A 12536-nucleotide genomic window follows, 5' to 3' on the forward strand; every position below is an offset into this window, starting at 1 on the left:
TTTACTTTCAAAAATTAACTTTTAATAGCATTCTTTCCACGAGTGCACAATTCCTTTTAAAATTCCCATTATGAAGTCCCTTTCAGAATTTTAAACACAAGTAGTGATATAACTTAATATTCCCCACAGTTTACTAACATTTTAAGACAACTGATGCATGTCCAAATACACTTTGACATATGAAAGATTTATTTACCATGCTTGATAAACTGAATGCAAACAGATTATATTTGCCACACAATTACAAGAGCAAGTTACAGCTTCTACATTACAAAAATAGTTATCACCTATTAGCATCTCTATACATATATTCAGCAATATGCATTTGCTGTACAATGAACACTAATAGTGGTTAAATTGGTGGAAAATTACTCATTAAAACAAAATTAAAGAACTCAGTAATTAAGTGGCTTAATTAATATAATGTAAAATCTTTAATGTCCAATAGACAACTACACCAAAACTATAGGCTTGTTCCCATCATCAACCATAACAAATGGCAGTATAGTTACTGGTGCACTACCAATACCTAAAGTGGTGACTCAGCATTTTAATCCAGTCTAGGGAATACTTTCTGGTATTCACAGATCCCACACTCTGGGGCTTGTTCTCTGCTCTCCACATTTCTTATCAATTAAGAACTGTTCCTGACAGATAATGATGGGTTCTTGATAATCTTAAGTACATCCATGTCCCAAGCAGGCGCATACAAGAATAGAATTCCATGGCCAGCAGAAAAAAAAAAAAAACCTACTATTTCTTACCCTGTCAGCATACCCAATTAAATAAATTAGGGTTTAAGGGTTTCCCAAATGAAACAGTGTATGATGCTTTTGTAATACATTTAGTTACCACCATTCCAGTGAGCAAGACAGTTCAAGACTGACCTAAAAATCATTCTAAATAATGAATACTATTACCTTTAGACCTCTTAACACACTAAATTCATGTTTTTAACATGCTGAATAAAAAGTCTATTAGTTACTTATTATCCCAACACATTTCTGATTAATACAGTTTAAAGAAGGTAGGTTTCCCCTTCTAGAAAAGGAATACATCTTAAAGTGTTGCCAGACATGTGGTATTTTGGATTATTGTTTACTTATGACAAGTGTCAACCAAGGGCCTGATCCTGAAAACCTTACTCATGTAATTAACTCTTGCACATTAACTAGTCCCAGTGAAGTTAACAGGAATATACACATAATAAATGGGTTGTGGAGTCAGGTGCCAGGTTATTGGCAGACAAAACTTACAAAGTGTTTTCTGGTTATAGACTTGTTACACACATTTAAGAGTAAGAGAACTTCATGTTATATTTTTCAGCTTTTAACAACGGCAACTAAAAATTTTGCCTGTAACACTCAACACACCACCTCCAAACATCTCAATCGTTTCACCCTTTCCAAGGACATATTTCAGTTAATCAGCTGGTAGCACTAAGTCCATGATGAAAATGTAAAGCATCGCTGGTAAAGTAGTCTGCTCTAGTCACTGTACAGTAAAAAACAAAAACAATGTTTTGAATTATACTTCTATTTAGCAGATTACTCACTTGGAGTATTTCAAGGACAGTTTGTATCAAAGTCAATCAGTGTGTGTGTTAAAATAAAGTTGCTAAATGTAACAGCAATGTTAATATTAAGGTAATACATACATCAGAAGTGCATTAAAACTGTCAAACTATACTGCATGGCAAATTACTACAAGAACACAGACCTTCACATTGCATAATTTTTAAAAATTGTAATCTTCTATCAAAGTCTCCAGATGAAAAAACAAGTTACAAATGTGGTGGAACATCTAGAAGGCATTTTTCTTCCACAATTCATGAACAACAATGTATCATGGCTCTGTTTTTCAGAACAAAAGTTGCCTTTTGAATTGCTCTACTGTGTATTCAAGCAGCAGATCTCCAGTGTTTGTAGAACACCTTTTCTTTTTTTTTTTTTTTAAACATTTTGATAGCATATTTTAAATTAAACAGGGTTCAATTTTTCTAGTTAGAAACAGATCAAAGTGTCTAGTAGCTTATTGACCTAACATGCCATGCAGTTTACCACAGCATAAATTAAGCTTTTAGTTTTCTAAACAACGAATATATTTGATAGTTATGTTTTTAAAGCACATTTCCCATTTAATGTCGTAACTGCACATAATTTGTATTACCATAGTGCCCGGGATCCTGATATTTGACCAGGACAGCTCTGTGCTAGGTGCTGTACAAATCACAGAATAAAGAGGTGATCACTGCCCCAAGAAGCTTACATCATCCCAGTCATATTTCAACAGAGTTTCTATTTTAGAGTGCAACAGATCTGCTACAGAATAAAAACTATGAAAATGCAAGTGACAAACTATACCAGAGATATTGTTTGCATTACAACAGTGTAACTTTAAAAAGAAAACGTCTTACATTATAGTATCAGGTTACAAATAAGTTGCAAAAAAATTACACAAATATTTGTGGAGAGTGGGGAGTCCAAGTTGCAGTTAGGATATTCATCTTCCTCAGCTCAAGAGAATTAGGACTAATTTCTAGGTTTCCTCAAGTGTAACCAAACAGATGGGATTAAAAGAGTGTTTTTTCCAGTGTAATCTGAATTTCTCTTTAAAAAGTTACATATATTTATTAACATAAATGAGCCCTAAGGATAAGAGATCAATCCAGTTAAAAATAAGTGTATGGGTCATTTTTAACCAAATACATCTGGTATCAGCTGTTATAGTATATATTTATATTAGCCTCTCCCTTCACCCCATATCGCAGTTCCAGAGTCATTTCCAAGCTAACACATTCCAATGGATGCAAAGTAAGTACCTTAATTTAAATTACATATCATCTCAAGAGACTTTGTGGCCAAATAAATCAGCATTTTACAAACCAAATTATACAAGGATATGCTTCACTATGGACCTAATTAGTAGCTTTTGGGGCTTCTATGAAAAGAGAATGCTTTCCAATCTGTGTTTCTTGTACTATTTCAGGCCCTGATTCTGCATAAGAACTCACTCATTAGCCCCTATCATACACTCAGGTAGATCCCTTTTCAGAATCAAGCCCTTAGCAGTTAAATATTAAGAACTCTACATTTTTGTCATCTTGAACCAAAAGTTTCTTAGCTGGACTAGCTTAAGGAAAGTAACTAGCATTTACACAGATGTATTACTACTGACAGCACTGTTCACGGAAAGACATTTTATTAATGGATCATTTTCTCAAAATAGCCAATACTAAGAAGCTTATGTAGAAGTAAAATTGCATAAGAGTTTCAGTCCATTTCTGAACCCACAGTTTTGCTCACAGAATGTTTTGTACTGTATCATTGGCAGGTTGTAGCCTTAAATCTGGCATGGCCATATCCAGAAAGAAATATACCATGATTTAGGGAGATCCTGCAGTGGCAAAGTGCTCTAGAGGCGGCAACTCTTACCACACACTACTCTCTGCTGCTGGCACAGGGGTCTAGCCAGAGCCTCTCTATATCCCAGTCACTGGCTGAGAAATCAGCCCTTTTTAACTGTCAGCAGTTAGCTGCTCCACACAAATACTGGTACAAGCTCCCCACAGCCATCTTAGTATAACCTATCACCAACCCCCATCCCAGGCATGCTTTGCTATTGCCAGCTATAGTCAAAGACTGAGCATTTGCAACTAAATGTTTTTTATATATATATAAGAGCATTAGGTTATATTAAGTGCAGTATAACTTGTTTGATTCGGATTTTACACCATTTTTCGAGTTTACAACTCACAACCAAAAATATTTTTAAGGCAGCAAAAAGTAACTTGATGTTGTAATGCCAGCATTGTGTCTTCTGGTTCAGTGTGAACTGACCAGCACTATTTGCAGAATTGTGATGATTTAGAGTCCAATAATGCGAAGAGATATAGGCAGGCACACCTTCGCACCCATGCAGAACTCTTAGCAGGACCCTCACTTATAACAGTCACTTTTTTTTTTTTTAAATTAAATTGTGAAGTTTAGCTCCATATAACAAAAAATGTGAAGGAGAAAACAAAAACACAAAATTACATTTTTAAACTTTCAGACTATTTCTTAACTGAAAAGTTACCTTTAGAATATAACACTACTGCCAATAAACTGGATTTGTATTTCTAATATCCTATGTTAGAAAGATATGGAAGCATTAAAGCTGCAGAACCTGTTTAAAAATACTGTTCATTTTAATTTAATAATCTAAGCACTCAATAGCACAGTATACATTAACCTGTAATTATCCAATTTAGAACTAACTAAATCAGGATTCTTTTAACTAAACTGAAGACATTATTTGGATTCAAGTAAAAGAACAAAAAAGTGTTTTAAAGACATTAAAGATAGTCTCCAAAAAAATCAAAGAAATGTTACAATTAAATAGAAATTAAACTATGCTCCTCACAAGGTGAAATGCACAAGCACACAGTTCCGCGGCCAATTATACCTGGCATTCAGTGACACTGAAAACATTTAGGATTATTTTGGTTTGTTACCAGAAAGTAGCCACATCTGAGTTCTTGTAGTTTAGTGTTTGCAAAGGCACTTGCACTTTAAAAAATAAATAAAAAGTCACTCTCCAATCTCATAATGTGAAGTGTGAGGGCTCAAGAGGATTTGAGCAACTACTGCTTATTCAGTCCAGAGAGATGTTAACACTGACAAGTAGTTTAGGTACACATTCTTTATATTTCAAAGCGATTATGATGAGATATTTTCAGTTTACACTTAGCTGCCCAAAAGCCATATCTAGACTTCCTATATATACTGTTTAAGTGATTGTGTAAACTTGAAAGTGATACACTTGTACTCCAAACTACTACCAAAAAAAAAAGGGGGGGGAATGGTAACTTTATGCGTTTTATATTTTTCATTATCCAATAGATACTTCAACATTCTTTAAGTGATGAATTTTGCAAAGCAGTCATGAATTTTTGTCATATGCATGATTCATTTTTAAAAATATGAACGTAATGAACATTTTCCATAAATTCCCATCCTGGGACATGGGCAGGGAGGAGGTAGAAACAAAAACAAAAGAACAGTAGCCAACTTAACACCAGATCCAAAATTCCACATTCAAGGAAAACAAAAACTTTCATTCAAGTCAACAACAGTTTTGTTTGTGCTTAAGGAGTGGAAGGGAGGGGGGGGGGGAAATCAAGCAGTTAACCTGTAACGGAAGCATATCTAAAACAGAATTCCTATACAAGCTGTATTATCATAAGTTTACTAATGCATTCTCAAGTTACCACATATATAGACATATCCAGACACTCTAAAGGAAACTGGTGACTTAAATAGAAGCCTTGATCTGTACTACTATGTGTTATAGTTTCAGTTCTCATTATATAACTTTTAGCTTATATATTTATTCCTCTCACAAATGTTCCTTAGTGAGATTGTTTCATCTATACAGCTAAATATATGCACATTTACTTTAAAAATCTTGTAGCCACATTGTGCTGTAGGCTCTCTGTCTGAAAATTTAAGATGCATTTTTTGTAGTGAAACAATTTGACAGAAATGTCTACATATCATAAAAGTAAAGAGAAGGGGAAATACACTGTTCAACAATTGGGGCTATATATATTTTGCACTTTTTCTCCTCCCGCAGATCGTACTGTAAACGAACAGACCTTCAGGGTTGCTAAACTACACACACACACACCCCCTTTTAAATAGTAGCAAATCTGATCAACAGTTCTACTAAGATGAAGTCTGGCAGCAACAACAGCCATCTTTTTCTTTCTGCATCATCCACTCTGCCATTTTTATTGTGGAGGTTGAAGCACGTTTAGATATTCTGACTGGCCCATTTGATAAGTCGTGTTTCCACCACAGTCTACATACTGGTATCTCTCCTGGGATATTTGTTCAGAATGGCCAAAGTAAGAGGTCGTCACTGTCACTCTTAAATACAGACAAAAAGAGAAGAGACGTTTGGTTTGTAAAGGCTACAGAAAAGAAATTTGACTTATCAGACCAATGCTCCTGGAGACAAAAGGTCTCTGGTCACAGAGCAGATAGAGCACTGGCATTGGCTGTGCAAGTTTCATCACGCTTACAGGCTCCATGTTAAGGCAAGATCATATTTAAACTGCAGATAACAATTTCTTAAAAGCTGAATCTTGCAAAGAAATGATGACCCATTTAGTAATTTTTACCACATTATAAATTAAAATGTTTATTCATTGTATATAGAATACATTTCCCCCCATATTTAAGAACACTGTAAATGACTTTTTTTTTTCCAAATACACTGAATGGCTTCACTAATTACTTTTATGCACAAATACAAGTGATCCATACTTACTGCATCATGACTACTATGTTATGCACTTTAATAGATGGTAAGGTACAGTAATCACTGAAATAACAAAACCAGAATTAGACTAATCAAGTGGTAAGATTTAACAAGCTAAAATACAGAACTAAAATTCTAAGAGAGGATATTTACGTGCTCTTTGGTCTTTAAAGAAGCACTAAGTATGAAGAGCTGCTATTAATGTAAATCAACTATAAAATATTTTTAGTCAAAAGTCACTGCAAATACAGCATATTGGCATCTTCTCTACACACAAATAAATCCCTTTTTAAGTTTACATGCAAAAAGTCATTCTATATAATTGTAGATTTTTTTTTTCCTGTTAAACTGCTTTTTAAAGTGGGGAAAGGGAAAGACTATTTTAACAACAAATGTTTAGTCATAGGCTTGCAATTTAAATTTCAAGCAGGGGATAGCCGGGCTCTGTAACCAATAGTTCAATTTAAATCTCAAGATATGGGCAAAGAAAGCACAACAGAAAAACGTCAACACATCACTAAGGCTACATTCACACTACAGCTTAAGTCAGTATAAGTTATGTCACTTAGGGGTGTGAATAAACTGCCCACCTGTGCTACATAAGTTATACCAACCTAAGCTCTGGTGCGGACAGAGCTATGTCGGCGGGAGGGCTTCTCCTGCCAATATAGCTACCACTGCTTCTGGGGACTAGAGTAACTAAGGGCTTGTCTACACTTACATTTTATAGAGCTCTAACTTGCTGGCTCAAGGGTGTGAAAAAATCACCCCCGAGTGCAGCAAGTCTGAGTGCTTTAAAGCACTAGTGTAGATGGGCTCCGAGCGCTGGGAGCCGGGCTTCCAGTGCTCACAGATAATCCCCTCGTGGAGGTGGACTACCAGGAGCGCTGGGAGACCTCTCTCCCAGCGCTCGCACGCGACCACACTCGCACTTCAAAGCACTGCCATGAGAGTGCTCCCACCACAGCGCTTTGAAGTTTCCAGTGTAGCCAGGCCCCAAGTCAAAGGGAGACCTCTCTCCCATCAGCTTAGAGCATCTCCACTAGCAGTGATGCAGCTGCACCACTGTAAGTTCTGTAGTGTAGCTAGCCTAAGATTTCTGCCAGACTCCTGGTGCAAAGTTGCAAGAGAGTCAACAAGGTTGGCAGGCTTTTTTGATTAACTCTTTGTGTCCACCCATTTTAAATTTGGACATTAAGGAACATGAAAAATAATTACAGCAGTAAGATTCCAAGCTAAATTACGTATTTGAATCATTAGACTTGTATGTATTCTTTAAAAAGTGCAGAAAATACAAGTGTTTAAGCATTTGTAAGCTAAGTTCGTATTTCACATTTATTCTAATGTTTATTAGCAATATTTTTTTAAAATTTTCTCCAAACATACGCAAGACACTAGTTCTCATTGAGTACTATGGCTTAGACCCTGCAATTGGTGTCTACAGTTGTATCAAATTGAAACTTTTTTTGACTGCGTTTGTAAATACAAAAGCGCTTATCTGAAAGATGTTCATGGACAAAAGATTCTTCATATTATGGTAACAAAAATGTCAGAGTTAAGTTTACCAAACTACAAAATTCAACTGAAATTTCAACCCAAATACATTTCTTTTTTGAAGTTATAAATGAACAAATGCTTATAAATTCTGTCCTCAATTGCAATCACAAGAATTACACCATTGTACATCTGTAGCGACATCCATAGTCCAAAGAGGATAAATATAAGGGATATAATCCCTCATGTTTGCATCATAAATCAACTCCCAGCCAGACAGTTAGTTAGAAAAAAAAGTTTCTTGAAGCAGATTATTGTAAATTAGTCCATTACAAGAATTCTGGCACCCTTCTCTGAAGCACTGGGTACTGGCTAATGCTAGAGACAGGAAACTAAAGTAGATGAACCAGTGGTCTGATTGACTATAGCAATGCCCATGTTCCTGTCTACCATTCATAAAAAAGCAGTATTTGCTTTACTACTGTATTTAGTAATTCCTAATCCAAATATAGCAGAAATACAGAAATGTGGTAAATGTTAGTTTTAGTGGGCACCACTATATAACATCATTTGTACAATGTTGTATACATACACACACACACACGTATTTTAAAAGCCAAACACTTACAACATGTAGCTCATTTCATCTTGTATGACTGTAGGCACCATATAATCAATCTGAAAAAAAAAACAACCCCAACAATAATTCAATTAAATGATCAGAAAACACAAGATCAAATATGGCTCATTTCAAAAAACATATCCACATTTACCTGCTTCATATCCAGCGGACCAATGTTGGTGATATTGTTTAGCCGTGCCTTCCCAATAACCGTTTTTGAAAACTGAACTTGGGCTGTAATGTTTGCCACTTCAACAGAATAATAATTGTTGTTGGTTATATTTAGGGTGTTCTGCCAAAAAAAAAAATAAAAAATAAAAAGAACTTTAGAATTGCCCATCATGAGTTTCTTGAAAAATAAACGTTTTGAAAATTGTTGAGTAGAAAACATTAAAGTGTCTCATATCAAAGTGAAATAGTTGTATAAACTATCTTTTGCTTTATGTAACTCTGCATACTTTTCTAAACATATTATCTAAACAGTTACAGTGTTTCTCAAATGCAGTCATCAGGGGCTTTTCTTGCGGCCACAGCCTCCTCAGCTGTGATGGAGGGGTGGGAGTGAGAGGAAGTGGCAGAACAGCGGCCCCTCCCTGTTACTCCTGGATGGACCACGTTGGTGTTGGTTGCTGGGGCTGCCAGCAGGGGTTGGGCCTTGCCCCCCTCCAGAGACACCTGGGGCACAACACTGGAGGAAGAACAGGCAGTTGGTGAATTCCCCACTTTCCCAGGGGTGATGGGGCTAGGCTTTGGGCGTCAGCCCTGGTGCGACAGGGCAGCAACAGGCCTGTGGCTCCAGCCGCATTGCTTCAGGCTCCAACCCCGAGCCCTGCCCCCGGCCATGGGGCTTCGGGAGCTGGCCATAGGGCTTCAGGCTCCAGCCCCCGCCTGCCTCCCCCAGCCACTCACCCATCCCATCACCCCAACCCCAACCAGGGTTTAATTTATCCCCAGACTTGTCAGGGCTGAGTAAGGCTGCTGTGAAAAGTGATACTTTTATGTTTGTTAATATCACTTTTCACAACAGACTTACTAGCTAGCAATAAATAAATTACAAGGATTTGGACATGTATATGTGCATATTTATTTGTTTTTCCTAAAGCTAAACGAGTACTTTAGGGGAAAAAAAAATATGAGAGCGGCCACCAGCCAAAGTTGGTGGCCACACTCCAAGTCCACCAAAAAAATCTGTACTGAGAACCAACATGTTAAAACATGTTTTAAAACACTAGGTAGCATCTGGTGCAGGCAGAGACAGTGGTGTTTTCACAAATGTTAGCTAATATTTTTACTAAATCTCATTTCTTATAGGATGAACAAGGTCTTAAAGGGCAAGAATGTGGGCGTTGTAGAAGTATACCCAATTTTCTTCCCTGTAATATATGTCAGCTCATTAATTTATGCAGGCAGTAACAGGAAATTCTCTTCTGATCACATAAAATGAATAACTGGGTTTTCAGCAAAAATTCCAATTCCATGAAGATTTGTGAGAGAAAGGAAAACAATCTACTTTCCCAGTTCACAGGAGAACGTGGATCTGTAATGCATACACTACATGGGGAGCGTTTAGCTATTGTATCCACAGAGTAGCCCCTTTTCTTAGCCTCCTTCCAGCATGCTGCCACCTCTGCACCAAATTATTTAGAGCCATCCCTGTTCACTACTCTATGCAATTCAGCATGCTGATTCTAAACACTTATAATACTTACATTTTAGGTGGCCACATTTTAAGAGGTATCCACCTCAACAATTGCAATCACCTTGTATACTATTTTCAGTGAAGTACAGGTATAGACTTAAAGAAGGCATATCTTTCTTAATAGTAGACCTAGAATCCTGGCACACCCTCCCAAAGCAGATCAAATCCCAGTTTCTACCTCTAAATCATGCTGTAAGACCTCTACTGTTCCCCAAAGATCCAGACCAGACGAAAGTCTCACAGTAAACTGAGGGTAGCAGCCCATGATTATACAAACTGGAGAGAGAATATGACCACCCGAACAGTTGTCACTATCTTTATAATCCATATAAAATGCCTGTTGGGGTAAACAGTGTCAGAATGCTTACAAAATAAATGACAAATTATGTGCCTAGTGAAATTCTATATAATAAAGCATTTTTGACTGGATCCATACATTGTGTTTTAAGGGGAAACTATTTACACAAGTTTACTGTTCACTTCACCACAATGTTCAGATTATCTTACCGTAATATTTAGATATATTATGCGCCTACTTGTTTCATAACTGACATATACGGACTTCACTCCAATGTATTCAACATCAATGGAACGAGGAAATAAGAAGAATACAGCCAGCCCAGAAAGGAGTAAGCATACAATTACAGAAGCAGTTACATAAAGCTTTCTGGAAAAAACAAACAAACAAACCAAAAAACTGTTAATCTAGTGATGTGATATCAACAAAAGTGATTTGTTATAAAATTCAAACCACTCCTTTCCTATAGTTCATTTTACATAGGAATGCTTATATACTTAAAAAGAAAATAAAGATATTTAATCCAGTCTGTCTCAACCTTTCACTCTAACTCCTTAAATTCCATTTAAACTGAGAGCAATTAAACTGCATATTATATTTAAGAAAAATCTTTGCATATAGGTTAATTGTGCTTCAAGTACAGATCAATTATGGAAGTAATTGATGTAATTAGTGACTCAAACTTCAACAGATATGGATGCTCTGGTCTAAAATTTTTAACCTAATTATGGAGCCCAATTTAAGAAAAAGACCTCAATCAAAAAATACTCTTTATTTGAAATAGAACACCCAGAACTGAGAAAGCAAGCAAATCAAATTCTGAAATATTGTCATATATGAGAATGAGGCTCCCATATGCCTTTCAAGGCACCTTGTTTTACAGGAAAAAATATTTTATACTAAAGCTAAATAGCAATGCTACTAGTTTGCTTAAATGTCTGTAACTAAAAACTGTGACTTTTGGTTTCTTGGAAAAAAAGCAAGGCATACGAAATAAAGCCTTGTAATATGGCTTCATAAAACTGCAAATTTGTTCCAAGTTTTGGACAACAAACAAACAATTCTTCAGAACTGACCTACCATTGTACCATATCTAGATGATTCTTAACAGCATAATCTTCAAGTCCTCACAATTAAAGTTTTAGAATGTGACAATTTTCACATCCCGATAAAAAATGGTATCTTGCCATATTTCAGTATTATAAAATGAGGTATACTAGCAAATAAATTAGTACATTAAAAAAAGCTATAGCTTCAGTAAAACACATTAGGTGTTGGAAATCAGAACTTAGGTTTGTCATCTCTCTGCTAAGCCAGCCCCAAAAGAATTATAAAAACCTCTCTATTCACTAATATTTTCATGTACTTGTTAAAAATTATTATTGCTAAGTATTGTAGGATTTCTAATGTCTGCTAGACATGAAAATAAAAGTCTATTACAGAAAAATCCAAAACCTTTTGGTCACTATCATAAAATACATCATAAATCACTAAGGTTCAACTGGTTTAACACATGGGCAGATCTAGTAAATTTAATACAGAGAAAGAAGCAACAGAAAAGGCTAGACCAGAATGATGAGTTTACTGATCCTTGACACTGGATGACCAAGAAACTATCCAAAGAAATATATAACAGCAATTGACTTATTTGACAACAGTGGGCCAAATTCACTGCTGATATAGATGCGACAATGAAGTAGTGTCTCCTTATGTCGGCAACGAATTTGGCCTTTTGCCTTCAGGTTAAAAGCTACTTTGCCCTTTGTCTAGAGCAGAGGTGGGCAAACTACAGCCCGCGGGACAGTCCTGCCTTGCTCTTGAGCTCCCGGCCAGGGAGGCTAGCCCCCACCCCTCCCCCGCAGCCTCATTCAGCTCACCATGCCACCAGCGCTCTGGGCAGTGGGGCTGCGAGCTTCTGCTGGACAGCGCAGCGGTGTGGCTGGCTCCAGCAAGGAGGTGCAGCTGCCAGTCCTGCTGCTCTGAGCAGCATGGTAGGGGGGCAGGGAGAGAGGGGGCTGGATAAGGGGCAAGGAGTCCCGGGGGGCAGTTGGATGGGGCAGAGGTTCCAGGGACTGGGAAAGCCCACGGTCAACAGACCAGGAACGGGGGAGGGGGGC

The 12536-nt window shown here is 36.9% G+C and overlaps 1 protein-coding gene across 5 annotated transcripts in view; it reads right to left on the reverse strand.

Annotated features, from left to right (window-relative positions):
- The window catches only part of TMEM106B (transmembrane protein 106B), a 27160-nt gene continuing 14624 nt past the window's right edge, over positions 1-12536 (reverse strand). For all 5 annotated transcript variants that reach the window (XM_043509242.1, XM_038389831.2, XM_043509243.1 and 2 more), the window contains 5 exons: positions 10629-10788; positions 8574-8714; positions 8429-8478; positions 6316-6369; positions 1-5912 (listed from right to left, as the gene is read on the reverse strand). In XM_043509242.1, the coding sequence (XP_043365177.1) occupies positions 5774-5912; positions 6316-6369; positions 8429-8478; positions 8574-8714; positions 10629-10788 (544 nt within the window). In that variant the 3' untranslated portion in view covers positions 1-5773. The remainder of the gene's footprint in view (positions 5913-6315; positions 6370-8428; positions 8479-8573; positions 8715-10628; positions 10789-12536) is intronic.

This window comes from Dermochelys coriacea, chromosome 2 (assembly GCF_009764565.3).
Source record: "Dermochelys coriacea isolate rDerCor1 chromosome 2, rDerCor1.pri.v4, whole genome shotgun sequence".
Lineage (NCBI taxonomy): Eukaryota > Metazoa > Chordata > Testudines > Dermochelyidae > Dermochelys > Dermochelys coriacea.